This window comes from Pomacea canaliculata, linkage group LG2, assembly GCF_003073045.1.
Source record: "Pomacea canaliculata isolate SZHN2017 linkage group LG2, ASM307304v1, whole genome shotgun sequence".
In the NCBI taxonomy this organism is placed as follows: Eukaryota; Metazoa; Mollusca; class Gastropoda; order Architaenioglossa; family Ampullariidae; genus Pomacea; species Pomacea canaliculata.
Window position 1 is genome coordinate 36,424,734 of NC_037591.1, and position 19,862 is coordinate 36,444,595.

General features: G+C 42.9%; 1 protein-coding gene across 5 annotated transcripts; it reads left to right on the top strand.

The window, feature by feature from the left end:
- The first annotated feature begins 3,205 nt into the window (after positions 1-3,205).
- LOC112558150 (sex peptide receptor-like) lies at positions 3,206-17,582 on the top strand. Of its 5 annotated transcripts, none has more exons than XM_025228404.1 (5): positions 3,206-4,430; positions 12,248-12,340; positions 13,021-13,476; positions 14,851-15,763; positions 16,286-17,582. In XM_025228404.1, the coding sequence occupies exons 4-5, from the start codon at positions 15,437-15,439 to the stop codon at positions 16,943-16,945; spliced, it is 987 nt and encodes a 328-aa protein (XP_025084189.1). In that variant the 5' UTR covers positions 3,206-4,430; positions 12,248-12,340; positions 13,021-13,476; positions 14,851-15,436; the 3' UTR covers positions 16,946-17,582. The 5 variants fall into 5 exon arrangements, with proteins under 5 accessions (XP_025084189.1, XP_025084192.1, XP_025084190.1 ...); XM_025228405.1 differs by lacking the exon at positions 3,206-4,430 and adding an exon at positions 5,913-6,694; XM_025228407.1 differs by lacking the exon at positions 13,021-13,476.
- Positions 17,583-19,862: the final 2,280 nt, after the last annotated feature.

Genomic DNA, 19,862 nt, shown 5'->3' on the forward strand with positions numbered 1-19,862 from the left:
GGAGCTACAAGAAAAGCATTTCTGAAAATGTTCCTGGCTTATCACCGACCATCATTATGTCTCCTTTAGAAACGTCTACCGCGCAAATGATTAACCAGTCTCGGAACTTTCACCTGTGGGTGTGATGTGGAGCAGTTAATATTCCCTATTTTACAGACACTAAGAGAAAAAAAAGGATTTATTTTCTCAAATGAAAGGCAAATGGATATGAAGAAGAGAACAAAAGATTATTTTTTATTCATACAAACAAAAAAAAAAAAATTCCTAGCTCCTACGTGTGTCCCTACATCGATTTCACACCCTGAGTCGGCAAAGGGCTGAGGTATGGAAACGTGAAAGCTCTCCTGAGGACAGACATGATACTCTGGACGCAATCTGTCAAGGCTCGGTGTCGCCTTTCTTGAAGCGCTCATCAAATTTGGACCAGTCCCTGGAGAAAGCAGCGTGGAAAGCCAGAGCTCGCAGAAAATGTCTGAGGTTCTATTTACAGAATATAGAGGTGAGCCTCCTCCACTTCCCTGTAACGCACACCAACAGCCGGTTCGTGACGTATGTCCAACTCGCCAGCAGCTTCCTGTAACACACACTAACAGCTGTCACACTAACAAGTAGCAGTAAAACATACAAATATTGATACCTGTGGCACGTTAGTTAGCCACCCGTTCTCCTGTGTCACACCCCGATAACAGTCTCACATTACAATAGTAAACCAACCTTCGTGTCACGTGGTTATGTTACACACGTCACTGTGATTGAGATTTGTCACTAATTACATTTGAAGGATGCAAGACGCCAAGGCTAGCAAGAAATTGTTCCAGGAGTGGAACAGTAGTCACCTTATCTCTTTAGTCTACAAGAACTATCTCCTTCCCTCTGCCCCCGCCGCACGCCCACCACAGAGGTATTGGTTTTCATTAATTCATTTATTCGTCCCTTGCCTAGCACCATTTGAGGAACGGTTATGCTTGTCCATAGGTAACTGTCGTCAGGAAGAAAAACTGGATAGAGACACGCCACTTGGTACGGGTGAGCAGGTGCATCTTTTGTTCTTGCAAAACAGTTCTTCTGTCCACTTCGGCGTTGACCACGGTACCCTGAAGAACAGTCTAAGATAATGTGTTGTACTTCATCACATGTCCAGACCAGACCAGCTTACGCCTCTTAACTCTTCTTGGTGTCGCTGGAGGATAGAGACAGTGATTTGTACAAAATTATTGGTTTTGTGTTCCCTCTAGAACATTTGAAGCACAAGTCATCAATCTTATGTTTTTTGCACGAGCTTTCTCATCCACTTGCTCTGGAAAGTCTGGAGTTCTACTCTCAGTATCGGCAATGAGAGCCCACGTCTCATGTTATTACAGCAGAACGAGAACTATGAGAGGATAGTCCAGTCTCTAGTAGCAAGCCTAATGTTGCAGCAGCAGATCCTGTCCAGCCTCGTCATTGCCGTTGTTGTCGATGACATCGTCTGCAGGCTACATAGGGACCTGCCACCAATAAAAATATAGGTGTCACCTTCTTGAAGAGTCTCTCGCATGATATTTATCTACGATGTTGAACATAATATGTGACAGAGGACACAAGCGGAGGGCGTTCAGTGCTGTCAAGAAGACATGTCCCAGTGGGTAGTAGAGAAGCACAGCTCTGACTGAACTCGTCTAACACCCCAAGGACCTCGAGGCGCTCGTCGATGTTCGCTTAGCATCACGTGAAAGACTCTGTCAAATAAAAATTTGTAAAAAAGAAAACTCGCTGTTGATGTAGATGTTTTTCTATCATAATGCAACAGTTGAAACTGTTCTGTTGTGCTTTGTTTCTGAAACTAGTTTATTCGTCTGCTGACAGTTCCTCGCTGATGTAAATGCGATTCTTGATCACTTTCTTCATGACATTGATCGATGCAGTTCTCTGTAGTTGGATTTTAGAAGCTGCTTTGTGGATGCTTTCACTCTTTTTTTTTTTAATAGGATGCTTTGGACAAAGAAGTCTTGGATATTATTCGTGGCCTAGTGTTGTTTCTTCATTCTTTGCCTCCTTACAACTTAGACTATTCAAAATCTTACCTTTTCTTACCTTCACAGCTAGGGTGTCTACATCACAACGACACCCTGGCCAGTGACACAATGTCTCACAATGTCCCACGATGTCCCACAAGGCTGCTCTATCTCATAAGGGAGTTATGTGTAAAGTGCGGAAGTTCCAATGGAAGTCTCTTCAGGGAGATTCATAGGTGGTTAGGCTCCACCAGCACAGTTTTCCTATTTCTGGAAGAATCCCGTGGGGGTCGCAATCCTCCCAGATCCGGACTTCGACTGATCCGGCTTGAGATTTTGTTTGTGCTGTTTATCCATGTCCTTCGTGGCACCCACGTCCAAGTAAGACAACACCCGAGATCCTTCAACTGATGGGTTGTGTGGTGGTGTGGGTCGTGAGCATGTGGGCACTAAGTCTTGGCAGGTGCTTTATCGCGGAAAGCTTTCGAGCAGTCAACATCGCGATTACTGTAGGCCACCTTAGTCCTTATCACCTCAAGATGAGCTGTTAACCCACTTGCTGCCGAGGGAGTCTGTTTTCTGGACCCCTCAGCCATCAAGAACAACAGTACTTTTAAATGGAACCTACATATACTTAACTCTACCCCTCTAGGATGGGCGTGCGTGGATTCACATCACTCACCCTACCTTTCATTGAACGGTGATCAATGGGAGGAGAGGTTTCTATCATCGGGGCTTTACTATGGACTACACAGGAACAAAAGTGATGGCAATCATGTGATAGCCATAGCGACAATGAACTATTAGTCTCTTAGCAATGGAGCGACATTCGTCTGAGCGAAATCCAGGTTTGGGAGTTCGTTGAATAGCCGTTTACTGTTGAAAAGACAAGCTCCAGGGTTGGGTAGTGAGTCGCTTGTGTGGCGGAACTGCGTTCAGACAGAGGCCCTGCGGTGCTTTGTGAACATCAGCAGGGAAGAAGTCTTTCATTTTCTCCGGGACATCTATTGAAAGTTACAAAAAGAAATAGAGAATTTGCTCTTTCTGTGGTGATGTGGCGGTGATGATGAGAAATAACAAGAGATAATGGGAGAGTGCATGTCTGCATGCGCACGCATGAGTGTGTGTGTGTGTTTGTGTTCACGATAGAGAAAGAAAAAAGAGAAAGAACTGCTAAGGGTTGTATGTGCGTGTATACACATCTATGTGTGTTATGTGTGTTTTTGTGCTTAAGATAAAACATCTACATGTACAAAGGTTCATACACATGCTCAACCATTTAAAACTATTTGCCGATATACTTTTATAGACATTCACACATAAAGACATAAACACATGCTTAACTACATGCACGTTTGTTGACACAAAAAGAAAACAAGAAAAAAGGAAAAACAAGAAAGACATTCGCATTGTTTCTTAAATATTGATAGAGAAATGAAGCGAATGAACCGGAGAGAGAAAGATAAGAGCAGCATGTAATGAACGGACATTAGTGACAAAAAGAATAGCCCCTGATTCCAAGAACTAGATATCTTAAAGGCTTACTTGGGTGCACTTTATCTCAATGAGTAGGTTAATCCCACTGGACGTCTGGAGAAAGAGTAGACGCCCCTTCCATCATCAATATACGTTGGAACGAAAGAAAAATGTCAACAATGCAGATAATATCAGATCTTATCAAGATTATACAGCTATGTGGAGCGATTCATCCCTTGAAAGGGACAGGTTCTCTATATGTCAATCAGGAGCATCCGACTACAAAAGCGATTTTACGACTTTGATCTCCTTCTGTCCACTCTGATGTTTGCCGGCTTGCATGTCAAGAGCGGAAGCGAGTTATCCGCCCATTATTTGCGGAAATTGTATCCTGCCCTGAACTTTATCAAGTCGTGACAAAAATATTGCATCCCACTAGACCTTTAAGACAATGTTTCTTGAAGAATTAACACAAGCCTGCCATGCTTAGAAAGCCAAACAACTAATGCCCACTGGATCCCTCATTTGCGTGCGCCTGGGAGGACTGGCTTGGGTGACACGCCGTGGAGGTGGCTGGAGAACACAGCTGGCTCCGGCAATTAGGCTGAAACCAGACTAAAGGGTTTATATCACGGCCACGCGACAGAGAGAGAGAAGAGAGGAGAGAGAAGGGAGGAGATGTGAAGTCGATGCAACTGTGACACTTTGCACAAAGTGCATTTTTCTCTGTCACGAGGCCACGCGGGGGAGAGAGTGAGATACTCATGCACGACGCAGGACTACGACAGAACACGAGAGGCAGTTAACGGTGTGGATGTCTGTCTGACTGGCTGTGATGGACAGAAGTGAAACCTCGCCACTCGGTCACTCGCTGACTCACTGGGAGACGTCACGTGACAAAATGACCACGTGATGATTGACCTCTTTGCTCAGCACTTTTCTACGACGGGCGTTGTCTAGGTATGTACACTCTTTTTTTTTCTCATTGTCAATGTTCATTATCTTGACGAAAGTCAACGATGCAGGACGGGAAAACTTTCAGACACAAATTGACCTTTGGGTCAGGCCAGTCGATTTTTACATCAAACGAATTGAAACCTTTAGAAACTATTGGCAGCGACCTGAGACAATCAATTATGTAACAGGAAGCAATCTCGTTAGGTGTTCGTTGTTTCCAGACAAACAAAATCAAAAGAGCACTAACCGGAGTAATCTCCTCTTGACCTTACGACTGAGAGCATTGGTCACGAGCAAGAGTTTGTATGACCAACGGCACTTTCCGTTTGTTTGTTTTTTTTTTTTTTTTGTTTTGTTTTTGTTTTTTTGTTTATTTGTTTTTTTTTTTCGTTTTGGAGATGATCTGAGAGTAGTCCTTTGGAACAGAAAATTGCTGATTCATACTGCTGGGGCCTGTGGCTTGGAAAAGTCTCCACAAAGCTGCTTTATGAAAGAAAATTATTCGTTTAATCAGGGAAGGTTGGTTAACCCCTTAAATGACCTGCTTTAGCTACGGTAAACCACTTACGCTTACTAGAACGAGGTTAATGATTTTTTTCTATTTTAATTTCTTTTTTTATCACTTAATTACCATTTGTACCATTTACACATTTTCTCGTAATTTCTTACTCTCTTTTGTTGTTTTTCTTAATCTATTTGTTGTGCCATTTACTCCCCTTGGTAAACTTGTGGACGGAATGGCTGCTGTGTGATGGTTGATACATAGTGTTGCACATTGTATGGATGCTCGTAGAACTGTAGGTTGGTGTGAACACTGCCAAAGAGCTACTAGTTTCATGTTTGATTGTTTGATTGTTTGTTGTTTTCCACCGGGTCAGCACATGATGTCATCTCTCAGTGGAAAGAAAGTATTTTTGTTATGTCTATGATACTAACTTTGGACTGAAGTCTAGGTATAGCTTTTTTATTTTTTGTCCTTAAAAATGAAATGCAAGTAAATAAAATATAAGTAAGAGGAAGATTAAATTTTGGTTATTTACTGAAAAGAGAGATAATTTAATTGCCTGAGTAAGCGATACTCTCTTGAGACCTTATAACAAAAAGTTCAGGATTTTTTTTATTCAACCAGCAAGTCCATGGGAGAGAGAAGCCAAGACAAACTAGTAGACTGTTAAAATGTCTAGTGTAATGCATGTTGTTTTCTAATGACTGCTTTGAGCTACCATTTTCCCAAACCGAGATGAATACCACAACCACCACCTGTCATTCTCGAGATACTCACCCACAAACAACACTAAAGGAGTCAAACTCGCGACATCACGGTTATCAGCAAAACCTCTCAATAAACATGGTCCCAGCTATTTAATTTATGTACCCTTTACACCGTAAACAACACATGGTCGCAGCTTTCCGATTGATTGTACCCGTGAATGTGCTCGTGTACAATCGCGACGTCTGCCTTGCTGGACTCTTTATGTGCCAGGAGATGATTAGTTGCTGGCATCTCCACAACGGAAGTCTGAGGGGAGAGGGGAGTGGGAGGTCTTCACTCAGATTTGGTAAATAATATCTTGTACTAAGCTTCGCCTACTCATTAGGGGAAATAACTGTACCCGCTACACCGTTAAGGTCAGAAGGACACGCCAGGCGTCGCTGCGGTAGTCATGGAGGTCAGTCCGAGACCGCATCCCGTCGGTGGCCATAAACAAGTGACAGACATCGGCTTTCATGCTGTGCAAGTATGATGACACTGTTATAATGTAGAAGTATGAAAACAATGTACCTTTCTGTGGAAAAATCCCAGTGATGCAGATGTCTGCCGTCTGTTCTGGTCATACAATGGCGCACACAGTGGTCGTGGGTGTCACTGGTGTAGTATCACACTACCAACTGCACTCCCTGACACTGTAGAAACCGTTTGTCGCAGTGCAAACGTAAAGGAATCAGAAGACCAGGTGTGGCAGAGCAGCAGAAAATAACATCTGTTGTCTTATTAGCAGTGTAATTATAATCAGATTAAATGCGACTATGCAGCATCGTCTGCAGGTCATTGCAAATAAACGACAGTCATGGTGTTAGTTATGGAGGACCAACAGTGGATGAAAAAGCTAACTGTAGGTGTGGATGAGAAAAACTACAGGGTAACGGCTACAACTGAAAGTGCCGGAGGACTGGAAGATTCGAAGAGACTAACAACAGGACATCATGGATATTTTTACAAGAACACACATGAGCAGTGACAGGGTTCTGACTCTTCTGGCAACATCGTGAGTATAAGACAGTCTCTCATGTTTATTTAACTTTTATAAAATATTTTTCTTACAATTTGCATATTGCCGCAGCAACGATATTATAAAGTTTTTAAAAATGTCGCTGCACAACCAGGATAGAATTCAGTGGGAAAAAAATTCACAACATATCTCTATTTGCAAAAGATTGTTTTCTGTGATTAGTCATTCTATCGTCTACTCACTTCCTTTGTTTTCAACATCACAAGCCAAAACACCTGTGAAAAGGTAACTTCAGTAATCAACTAAACTATTCAATGTATATCTTAGTGCAAATACAATAATCACTCTATAATTAATTTTGAAAAGAAGTGGCGGTGTCCATGTCTGTGACGAATGGAAACATGCTTCATGTTGATGTTTGTTGGCATGATTCAAAACATTTCACATTGGCTGTGACATTCAATGAATCCAAAAGTTAATATCTACTCACGTGTGATTTTCCAAGAGAAGAAAGTTTCAATGCCTTTTGAGACAAACTATTGACAGCTCAGTGTTTCATAAATAATTCAGCTCCTTTGAGTTTATTTACATGCTTTGCTCGTGTTACCCTTTAAATCGACTTAAAACTAGTTTTAAAGTTTTCAACTGCATAGAGGAGTATCATTACTCTTTACACTTCTCTCTGAACTTTGAAGATAAAGAACAGTGAGAGATGTCTGCGGAGTATAACTTTCCTACAATTGTAGATTTTCAGCCTAAAAGCTATTCAGGTCTTGGAGACAAGTAGGAAATTACACACTTTCACTCATTTAAGACCATAGAATGCTTATTTGTCCAAGGAAGTCTGACTTGCGAGGTTAAACAAGTTTTACGAGTTCTAGCACCAGAAGAGCTGTTGGCGGTCTGGCTGTTGGCCATGATGAACTTTTAGTTTCTTGGTGGACTGATTGTAATGTTGGCTTATAGTTGTAAACTTTGTGTACACAAATCTCCCCTCAATTTTAACTGTTTCAAGTCTTCGGGTGGGCATCGTGTGTTGGAGCAAATTTGGGTAAGCACGGTTGTCGTCTGTAAGTCTATTCTGTGCACCTTCCAGTAGGTAGCTTGAGTGGTGGCCTGTCCACTACTTGGTGATAATCAGCCATGTTACTCACCCACCGCTTTTCTACTTGTCTCCTGGACATCCTTCCTCCAACCATCCCAGAAGGACTGTCTTGGGCAATGTGTCATGGCCAACGACATGTCCGAGCCAAACCAGCTTCCGACGGTGGCGAGCAGAGGCTCATGGGGGACCGCTCAGGATGGTGACCAGACTGCGAGAGAATTCGTTTCAATTCAGTTCCCCGTAGGAGATAATAACCAGTGTTAAATACCTGCTTCTTTCTCTCCGTATCAGTCAAAAGGTGCATCCCATGGTGCAACTGCCGTCCTTGGAGAGCCTCGCTCCTAGGCACTTGAAACGCTGCACCTCCTCAAGTTGCATGCCATTCAACTGGATCTCTCATGTTTCCTGGCCGACAGAGTTCACCATTGTTTTACTTCTATCGAAGCTGATGTTCATGCCAGAGGCTGTATATGAGAGCCTGCAACTCTTCATTCTACCTGCCATCAGATCGATGTCGTCGGCAAAGGGTAAAAATGGTAAAATTGCATTACTCCAGGGCAGGTAACACCGGAAGGACAGGTACAGTGCTGTGAAAATGTATTTGAGTAGAGGTAGCGAGTAAGACCTCATTGAACTGAGGAAAGTAAAGCTGAGGGATTGAACACAGAGAAATGGCTCTTGAAGTTGTGTGCTGTTAATAAACTACCATTAACCGAATTATATAAATATTTTTAATTTTTGGACCACGTAAAATTAGGCTTTACATACTCATATAGAACCTTCCTATAATGATCTGGCTAAGCTTGATTAAAATATTCTAATCACCCAGTTTAATTGCATCCTGTTTCCAGTAGGCCACGCCTCAGAACATTGTGTGATTTAGAATACATTTGTTTCAAAAAAAAGTTGATAATACAGAGTGGAGCAGTGAAGTGAAGCGAATTGCAGAATGACTGTATTTTTGGGATGTGTTCGTTATGCTCCAGTAAACAAACATGGTTATTCTTTAAGAGTATTTACTCCAGGGAGCCTGGTTCATTCCAAGCGGGATTTGGGATCACATTGGTAACTCTTGTTTATGACTCAGCTGTAGAATAAATCACCGGAGCTTCGTATGATATCATTGTGTTTTGTGACATGCTGTCTCCTGAGCTTCGTGTCACAACCACGTGATTCGCACGTAAAGTCAATTCTTCATCTCCCTCACACACAAAACTGCTCCTTTGTCTCGTAAATCTGCTGTTGCCCACATTTTGCCCTCGAGCCAATTTACAATTGGTGGTGGGCTGAGGGATTAGGGGAAACATCGTGCATGGCGGATTCATAAATTAATGATTAGTGTTGGCTGCTGTTGTGGCGACAGATGGAGATGCTAGCAGCTGGACGATAAAGAACTTATGAAGCTGTCGCGCGCATCCTGGAATGTCAATGGTGGGAGGAGAGATGAAGGCGCTGGTGATGTCCAAGGTGTAGGTGATCACCTGACAGTCGTCATATTCTGTGAACGCTTGATGACCGATATATTTATTTATTTATTCCTTCATTTATTCATTGATTAGTACAAGCTGACGCCCAGATTAGCTGTCCTGCCGCCATTAGTCGGTGGTAACAGTGGACCCAACACTTGACAAGGTTTTCTGTTTAGACCTGTCTTAAGATGGCGGTAAACAAGGACTGAATTTATTTTTATTGTTCTTTTACGAATGCTACTTTTTTTCTACTTTCTGTTACTGATACTTCCTTGTTTGTTTCTTCGACTACTGACACTTCTTTTTCTAATTTCTTTTCTACTTCTGCTACTGTTTCGATTACTGCTACCTTATACTGCTACTTCTGCTACTTTTATTTGTCTTTAATTTTTCTTTTGTTACACATAACTGCTACTTCTCTTACTGGTACTCTCATATTTTATTTTATTTTATTACTACTACTTCTATTTTGTTGTTGTTGTTGTTGTTGTTCCTACCTCCCTTCTCCTGCTTCTCTTACTGGTACTCTCATATTTTATTCTACTACTACTACTTCTTCTATTTTTTTTTTAGTTCCTACCTCCCTTCTCCTGCTTGTCCTCTTCATTGTTCCTCCCTTAGTAACCTTTCCGAACTAACACTAAGTGATTCAAAAAAATAAGTTGCGACTTAAGTAAGTTAAGTGTAGCTTCCTCTGCGTTGCCTGTATTTTGTTTTCTGACCACACCTCGACGAATCCAAGTCCACTACTAAACCTAAACCCTTTTTTCTTAAGGTTTCACCTTACCTTAATTTATTGCACGACAAGAAGTGTGAAGTTATCTTCTTCCGAGCCACTTTATGTTCATTCTTCAGACCTTTCCCTTTGTGCGTGACTCTGTGGATATGTTTCCGCACTCGCACCGCCGCACCTTCTTCTGTCCTCCTCGCCCTCGACTCACCTAAGTTTTTGGGAATAATATTACTTGCGAATGTGGACTTCGGGTTCACTTGCTTCTGGGAACTCTTTTCTTCTTGAAAAGGGCGTCAAAGCCAGGTTTTAGAAGGCCCGAATTTTACACGTCGTTTGGCCGTGTCCTTCTTTCTCTTTTTCCTCAAGTCGATTAGCGGTGATGTCCCTCGCGTGAGTGGAGAACGGTTGGCCGCATGCACACGTCCAGCAACCCGACAGCAGTACGAACCGGGAAAAGGGAGGATGAGGAGACAGATGTAAGCAGGATTGCCTGCCTGTGAAGTATTAGCTGATGTTCTGTTACAGAACAAAATAGGTTTTTTTAGAAGAAAGAGTGCTTTATAGTTCAGAGAGAAGTCTTCTTCGGGGGATGAATTGGTGGATGGTTGATAGATAGATTGATTGATTTGATTGTTTGATTGATTAAACTGAGACAATGGTGTTATAAGAGGGCAGAAGCCGGGTGTAAGCGCGTGGGTGCATGCGAGTGTGTGTGGTGGTGGTTGGGATGGAGGGTACTCGCGCGCACTTGCAGATATTCCCGAGCTCACCTTGACAACTGAAAGAAGTGCATCCCCGCCAGTGCATAGACACTCCCACACACCCCATCCACCCCACCCCATCCACCCCCACACACACACACTGGAAATGGAAATGGCCACGCCATCTCACCTGACATGATTAATCCCGCCTCGCTTTTTCACCTGCGGCACTCTCGTCTACGGTGACTGCCAGGAGATACCACCCATCGACAGGCTGAGAAAGGTTCGTGATTTGTTAACAGCCTTCCAGTGTAAAAGCCAAGCGTCAGGCTTTGGTGTCTACCACTTGTGCAAAAACCTAGCTTCTACACTGCAGGACAGCAGGTCCAGATCGTGTGTCTCTCAAGTTCTCTTGCACCATTTCAATGTATGTATATGAGAGAGAGAGAGAGAGGGAGAGAGATATTAATGAGGGTTTATCGGCTTCATAACAACGAGACTGATTAATTACCAACAATATCAGTTCCTGGACAACCGCGTTTTCTGCTTACAGACCATTGTGACATTTTCGGTTTGCTAGCCAATTGCAATCTTTGAACGAAGAGAGAAATACGAATATAATGTAGGACAGAGAAAAAAAAATAGAAAAGTTTAAGGCATGATTCTAAAGAATGATGAAGGATAAGTACGAAATAGACAAAGGTTGTTCTTCGTAAGAAAGTAAGAGGAAGAAGTGACGTGTGCATTTATATTGTTGAAAGTGAAAATATGCTGAACTTCCAGGTCATTTAAGTCAGGACTGGCCGGTGCTCAAGCTCCAGAAAAGCTGACTTTTGTCAAATGATTCACTTTTCCAACCTTGATTACAGTCAAAGATCAATGTCAACTTCCTTCACATGCGACAGTTAACTTGTGGCTAAGACTGAAAAGAAAAACACAAAATGACCCACTCACCCAATTGCCCTACCTACCTAGTAATTTCCTTGAGGTCATCGTACCCGGGTACAACTGGAACAAAGTTGTGAGTCTGTGGCCAACTGTGTGAACTCTTCAGTAACACTTGGAGGACGATGCTTGTCTTATCTGTTCTAGAACTTTCACCGGAGGAAAACTTTCCAGCTTCGCGATAACACACCTGTCGTGTTCACACCCAGTCCCGAACACACTGGAGGATAAAAAAATGAAAAAAGAATAAAGTAACCTTCCCCACAACTCAGGGTTATGAGAACCTGCTCCACATTGTAGACCGTCCTCAGGGTACCTTAAAAATCCTGGCTAGCTAACACTAGAGAACAGTTTGGGCATGCCATGATTATCGTTACTAATGACAGACCCGGGTAGCCAGCATTTTCAGCCATTTGTTCTGTCCACCTTTCTCTCTCTCTCCCCGCAACGACCAGTAACGGTAGACGAGCTGCAGGTGAGTCGGAGTCACTGAATGAATGAATGGAGGAAAAGCGTTGAAAGCGGAAATACATCTTTGTAAGGTTTCATATTATTTTTATTAGGACCGAGGTATGAATCATTTTAACACGACAGCTGATTAATTCTTCTTCACGGCCGCCATTTGCCTTGTTACAGGAACCCGTCCTCTCTCTTCCTGCCATTACGGATCGCGGCAATTTGAGTGGCTACTGTTCGTTTCCCACAGCTGGCGTTTTTCGCTTTATGAAGGTGAGCATGATTTTTGATTATTTTCTGCAACGTTTTGGTTATGCATGTGTTTCTTTTATTCATCCTATACTTTGATCGGATTATATGGCATTCCGTCCATCCGAGACGGAAACAGAATACTTGCGACAATGCCGATGTATGGAGGTGAGTCAAATGTTCAAGTAATATGTGTGTGACGGAGTATATGTATGTCAGGGACAGATTGTAAGTGCCAGTATATAAGAGAAATAAAGAATTGGTTATCAATGATATTATATCAGACTTTTCAGATACTTTTTTCTTGTCTTAAAGCCGAACTGATTAATTTATTAAACCTGAATTTACTGATTAAAAAATTTAATTTCCACGTTTCAATTTTGCTCTGGGAGCTGGAAAACAAAAAATTCTATACATCCATTAAACGATAAATGGAATAAAAAAATCTTGATCTCGATGCCTACATGAAGAAAAAATTTTTTCCACATGCCCCCAAACCCAAAAAAAAAAAAATATTCAAAACTAGGACCGCCTGACCCTTTAATGTAGTATGTTCATAATAACAACTTGCTATGTACACAGAATGAATGGGTTTGTGTAGAGGACGAGCTGCTTGTGATCACAGAACATTCCATTTTGTGCTGATAGAGTGCAGCCAGCTCCATCAAAGAAAAATTATTTTACAATAAAAATAACTCCGTTAGGGCACAAGGACTGGAAAGATGAAACACTTGTTCATGGAATGTTCGTGTGGCGAGGACAGGAAAGGACCGGAAGTCAGGGCACAGGCGAGGTCACAGCCAGTCACAGACCATTGACGCCAGTCCCACTGTTAGTCCGGGAAACGGTGTCCAACCTCCACAGCGGAGAAGTCGTTGCCCAGGAAACCAAAGGGAGACCATTCTACTGTTGTACGAGGCCTGGTCGGTAGACAAATCGCTTCCTGTCGAGTCGTCAATGGCCGCAGACGTCGCCTGCCGTCTGAGCAGTCCCTGGCGCTATTTTGCGTAACTGTAGACGGAATATTTCTTGTACTGTCAACACCATAGCAGCCTGCAGCCAACAGGTCGCCACCTTGTCACCCAACACTTGCTTCATCAGGTCACGTGACGTCCACAGTGTGTCATGCTAAACCGTGAAAGGTCTTCTGTAGGCTGCAGGTAAGTCGCATTTTAGTTCCTGACCGTGCGAGCAGGGTTGGATGGTCGGAAGATTAAAACTTTTAGTGGTGTTGAGGGATGATGATGATGATGATGATGATGATGATGATGATGATGATGATGATGATGATGATGATGATGATGATTATTAGAGAATTTGTACAGCGAATTTCCCCATGTGGATGCGAGTACAATGCGTTGAACAAAGTCTACAAACGAAGCAACAGCCATACAAAAACATCAGCAGACGAAAGACACCAATATTTTATATTATATATTATAAAATATACATGTGGGATACTGCAGTCCAACTCGACACGCAAAGCGAGAGATTTGTTCTCTATAAAGCAAAGAGGTTGGTTCCATTGAATCAGGATACACATCCGGCAAAGAGGACATCTGCATCAACACATTGCCACAGCTTGGCGCCGAGAAGTCTGGTGAATACAACAGAATTCATAATGTAACATATACGCCCTCGTGATGTTGCCCTCCGCCAACAGGAGCCTCTCTTCTCTTGCCTTCTGCAAGCTTGGATCCAGACTACAAAATAGAAGAGTGAAGTTCGTGGACCTGCAAGTGATCTTGAACTCGTCCTGGCTTTCAAACGAGTGACATGTTGACCTCCAATGTCGAGGCCATCTCCATGCTAGCTTCATTTATGAGCTGATCACTTCATATATGTGTGTGCAAATGTCTAGATGTGTCTCTATGTTAGTAATTTGTTTTTTTAATCCACCCCTACACAGCTTATAATTTGTTATAATTTACACTCGCGCGCGTTTGTGTGTACTCTTTGTGAGTGCGAAGTATGAGGAGACAGACAGATGATACAAACGTGTAACTATGAAAAATATTTTGTGTAACCCTGTGTCCTCATGACAATGTATATGTAACAATTACAAAGTCCATGCCACTGTCTGTGATGCTCATTGAGTTGGTCTATGGGACACCAATCCAGTTTTTTTTCCACCAGACTGTCTCCCTAAATGGCTTCAAGAGTCAGCTTAAAATTCATCGCTTGAAATAACTGTAGTATTAGCAAGCAGCTAAACACAACTTTGAACTATTTAAGGAATAAAACTCTTATCACTTTTTTTTACTTACCAAAGGACGCTTAGCCATGTCGCTTATACCATCTGAAGAAGAAGCATCTGCAAACTAAACTGTTTTAATTCTTCCCTCCATCCCTAGTCTAGAACGCACTGTTCATTCATTCTTCATCACTGCATTTAATTTCTCTCCACATCTATCAAAATAGTCGTTTTTATTTCACCGGAATGGCTTATTTTAAAAGGCGTGCAATTATTTTTCAAGGAAATGCCAAACATTCCTTTTATTGCTGTTGACTCTGTATTTTGGGTTTTTTTCCAGGAAGAAGGGAATTGTCCCGGAGAACCCATTCTTCTGGATCAGCACTCAATGTGTCTAGCACATGAAGGCAAAAATATATTTGGTTTTGTGGGATGTGGCAGAACTTATAATGACGCTTGATGAACATCAGCTTATAAAGGGCCAGTCCTGTGTTTCAGGACAACTATTGATTACCACTCAATTCCATTTAAGCCTCCCAGCATGCCGTTCTCCTCGAAGAATCGCCGTGTGAAGGGGAAGCCAGGCGTGTTTTCACTAAGTAAGGTTTAAGATGCCAACAGCGACTAGCAGATGTTTGCATTAGCATGGACATCGCGTGAAGGTGTCATCGTCACATCGGTCTCATGAACCCACGTTTGAACCCCCGTGGTTAGCGGGGTCTGAGAGTTCCGAGGCACAGCGACCCCCCTGGGCGGCAGTATGTTAAGACTGGAGTTCAATGCCTCCTTGCATAACGTGTCCAGCCTGCAGTTGGCCGACCTGCCCTTCCTGATGCCGCATCCATTCCTAGGCAGCTTCCACGAGCACTACACCAACGTCCACTGCTACACCAGCTTGGTGGTGTGTGTGCCCGGCATCGTCAGCAATGTCATCATCATCTGCATCCTCATGCGCAAGGACATGCGCAGTCCCACCAACCTGCTGCTGTCCTGGCTGGCTGTGTCTGGACGTGCTGACCATGGTGCCCTACATCCCCTTCGCCGCCAACTTCTATTGCCCTCCGGTCACGCCGGTCGAGGCTCCCGAGCGCTTCACCATCGGCTGGGTGACCTTCCTGCTGATGATGCTCAACACCACCAGCATCACACACACCATCTCCGTGTGGCTGGGCGTGTCTTTGGCGGCCTTTAGGCTCATCCACATTCGTTTTCCAGCAAGAGGTCACGTGGCCAAGGAAAAACGATTTCGCCAGGTATTAAACATGTTTTGCTGCTTGATGTTGCTTTCTGTCTTGTCCTTTTCTTGATTAAAAACTACTTTAGGTTAGAAAACAAGAAAATGACGCATAGAAAGCATGTATTAGGTTCACATGGAACCTTTTTGTGAGAGAAATGGATTTTTGTAGGCGTCTTTCTCTAGAAAGACCGGGGGCTATTCACCCAGATATAGAGAAATGGTAGCTTTATCCAATTATTAGATAATAAGTCTTGCAAGCTTTTCAAAAGGAGGTTTATTGGTGATTGGAAATGGAGATGATTTCCTAGGTGGTGTGAGCTTAAGAGAGATGCATTAACCACTAATTGGTATCGGGTGACCATATTTTGCGGGCGCCAGGTACACAAAAGTCACAAGAAAACGGTCATTAAGTTAAACACAAGTTGTCGCATCGTGGGCCACGTGCAAACAGGAAATCTGCTGGAAACGAAAACCTTTTCTCAGGTTCTTGTAATTTCAATTACCACATTTTAGTTTCAGTATTTGTTCTGTTGCACAGGTCCAGGTGGTCATCGTGATGGTGATCATCGGGTGCGTGGTGTCCCTCATCCCCAACTTCACTGCCAACCGGGTGGAGGCGCTCGGAACTATCGGCAACGTCACCGTCTACCGCATCGCCGGCAGCACTGGCGACGGGTACGAGGAGAGCGCAATGGATGGAGAAGCTGGACAAGGGTTGCTATCCTTGAAGGACACCATCCTCCACTACAGCATCGTGGCCAAGCTGCTGCCCTGCGGGTTGATGCTGGGCGCCACCTGCCTCCTCTTTTATCACGTGACCATCGCAGGTCTCAAGAGGCGGCGGCGTCTGATGACCTTCTCTGCCGGTCCACAGTCCCTGTCGATGAGCAGACGAGCCAGCCAGCAGGCCCAGACCACGTGGCTGCTAGTGACAGTCCTTCTTCTCTTCCTCATCACGGAGCTGCCGCATGGAGTGCTTCTGATGATGAGCGTCAGAGTGACTGGCTTCTATCAGACCGTGTACTACCCTCTCTCGGACTTCTTTGACTTCCTCGCCCTCGTCAACAACGGCATCAACTTTCTGTTGTACTGCACCATGAGCCAGCAGTTTCGAAGTAAAGTGGCGGAATTCTTCCCGTGCAAGCGGTCTGCTTTAAGTTCCGGCGCAGAACGAAGGGCTGTAACATCATCAGTGTGATTTCTTTCTGGAGGCCTGCAGGACGCCTTAAAATTGCTTCAAGGAATGGGGAATGTCTTGTGTTTTTTTTTCTCCAGAAAACAGGCTACAAAACGAGTCTCTTTTTTTGGGCAAGGAAACAATTTTCGCTTGAGTGTTTTGTTTTCAAGGCGCTGAAGGATATCCCCACCAAAACTAAAGTGTCATGTGTTTGTATGAAGAGAAACAGTTCAACATCTCTACATATCAACCACAGTCATATTCGCTGTGCGTCTGAAGGCCTTGTTTGTTTATCATATAACTTGTATGCTTGATGCTTGTAAACCGTCTGGAGACTGGTGACCTTTTATAAAATAGGTATGCACTCTTTGACTGCAATCTTGTTAGAATTCTCTCTGTGTTCCAACATCACACAAAATGGACACAAATCAGAGGTAACGAGACAAAGCCAGTTTTCACTTCATTAAAAAAAATTACCATTGTCGTAGTGTCCACGATATACTAAGTTCAGAAAGTCTAATAGCAGTTCACATCTTTCGTGAGGATTTTTTTTTTTTTGGTAAAATAAAACCACCATATATGATGACAGTTTATTTTTGACTGAAATAATTAGACGACTGGTGTCTTGCAGGTAAAAAAAATTATTAAAGAGAGCGCCATTTTATTCTGTAGTGTTTTGTTTCGCTCTGTTTTGTTTTGTGTTTGAGATGCCTGTCTAGCTTTAATCCTGCTTCGTTTTTAAAGCTGATTTTTTTTCTTTTCATTAAAACAAACAGAGCCTAACATTCTATTCCAGTCTAAGGCTGAATGATGAACTTGGCTGAGAAGAAATAAAGTCAGCCCCGGGGGCGTTTGATACAAGATCTCGTTTAACCTCCCGAAAATTGGCCTCAACCAAGGTCGAGGATTTCTCAGTTTTGTCCCAGCATGCAGTTTTAATTAAATTCTTCAAGACGAAGAAATGTTTTTTTGCCTTGGAAGAAAAGGCATCTAGCTGCCACTCTTGGGATAATAAGACTGGCTAGACTTGAGAGGACCTTTTGAACCTCAGTGAAAGTGTTGTCCCCTGACTGAAACACCCTGATTTTATAAGATAGATAAGTATATAAGCTCTCCCCCTTCACCATCTCAGTCCGTGTGTGTGTGTGTGTGTGTGTCTTATATAAAGCTGTAATAAACAGTCACGTGCAGCATAGCGACTTTTCAGTCAACGACGGTCCACATGGTTCCCACAGGATTATCATGGAACTGAAGAGTTCCTATCACCTAGCGACAGTGGTTCTCATAAGATCATCCTGGATGTGAACAATTCCTATCACCTAGTGACGATGGTCCCTTCAGATCACAATGAAGCTGAATCATTCCCATCACCTAGTGACGAGGGTCCCAGAAGATAACAATGGAGCTCTTGTGGTGGCAGTCGTAGTGTAACACATCCCTCAGGTGTTTATAGAGAGGTTGGTTTACGAATACCGGCTTGTAGTTTATGAACAAAAGCTTATACCATGTACCACATGTAGTGCAGCAGATTTATACCATCTCAGTTTCCATAAATACACTTTATTATCTTCGCACAATCTCATAGCTACATTTTGTCAGAAAGTGTGTCCATCGATACGCGAAGCCTGATTTTACTAAAGATTGCGTCTGTGTGTGAGACATGATACACACCTACTTACGACCAATATATTTGAAGCCGCCCACGAAGTCCACTGAGAACATTCCACCGCCAGTTCTGTCTTATTTTATTAACTTCTGGAGGAAAAGTTAAAAAAAGAAAATAATTAATATCCTCAACCTGATCTCTGCATAAAGCAGAACACGTATACAGAGCCTCTAATGCACTGCTTCTTAAATTCTCAGCCAGAGTTTGTCTTTATGTTATCATGTCATTATTATATTTTTACAGTATCCCTTCCCTGGTCCATTAAAAGTGTCTCCTGCTATTCGAGCTTCAAGTTCGAATTGAGGGAAGCGGAGGATAGTAGAAACACGGAGGGAGCAGTGGAAAAATCCAGCGAATAATAGTTTGCTTTACAAAGGTCTCGTTCTAGTCCGATATTTAGAATTTTTTTAACGCGTGTGGACTTCCCAGAATTTCTCAGTTATTCTCCTGGAATGCTGATTTTTAAAGTGTATTTAAAGCTATTTATCCTTAGAGAAATTAAAAATTTGAAACACGTTGGTCCAGCTGTGAAGCAGCAATCAAGGTACAATGTCCTCGGTGCTCTCCGATGGGTCCTCCTGTCTTTAAGTCATCAGACTATAGAAGGTTCTCAAAGGAGGGACACGGGTGCCAAGGGTCAAGGCTTGATATCATCATTTTCTTGTGACAAACCAGTACTTTCCCCTTGCTAAAAAAATTGCAGTGGCCATGTGACCTGAATATGAACCTAGTGAACTATTTGAATAATGTCTGCAATATCTGTGTCTTGGGGTTAAATGGATTTAACCGACGAAGCCAGCTTTTTGATGGGACAGGAAAAAAATGGACGGGGAGAGGACTAACACAATCTGTCTAGCCGTGATTTCAAGTCTCCTTATGGAACTCCAACATGAAAAGAGTACTTTAATCTCAGCAAGTCTGGAGAAAAGAGAGACGGAGAGGCTATGTCCATCCATGGAGGCTGCTTTCCCTCTGAGTTTTTTAAAGACCTTGCAAGTCATGCCTCCGCCATTTATCTTCTCGTTGTCAGTCGTTTCTAGTCGATATCAGTTTGCTTTTCTCTTTTCAGGTCTACTTGTGGTTCAGGATTATGCTTTTTTGTATGTCAGCTTTAAAAAAAAAACTTAGTTCTTCTCTTCCAAGTTTTTTGGAACCAGAGAATTCCAGAGCCTGGTTGTTAACTCTAAAGTTTCCGGCTCGTAGCCCTTTGACTGAAAATATTCCCAGCCTCCTAACCATTCTGTCTATTTAGTCTACGGGTACTTCATTTCT

Excerpts from the sequence above, each read along its gene's own strand:
- LOC112558150 (XM_025228404.1), top strand. The coding sequence starts at position 15,437 with ATGTCATCATCATCTGCATCCTCATGCGCAAGGACATGCGCAGTCCCA. Across the intron at positions 15,764-16,285 it reads AGGAAAAACGATTTCGCCAG|GTCCAGGTGGTCATCGTGAT; the intron begins GTATTAAACATG and ends TCTGTTGCACAG.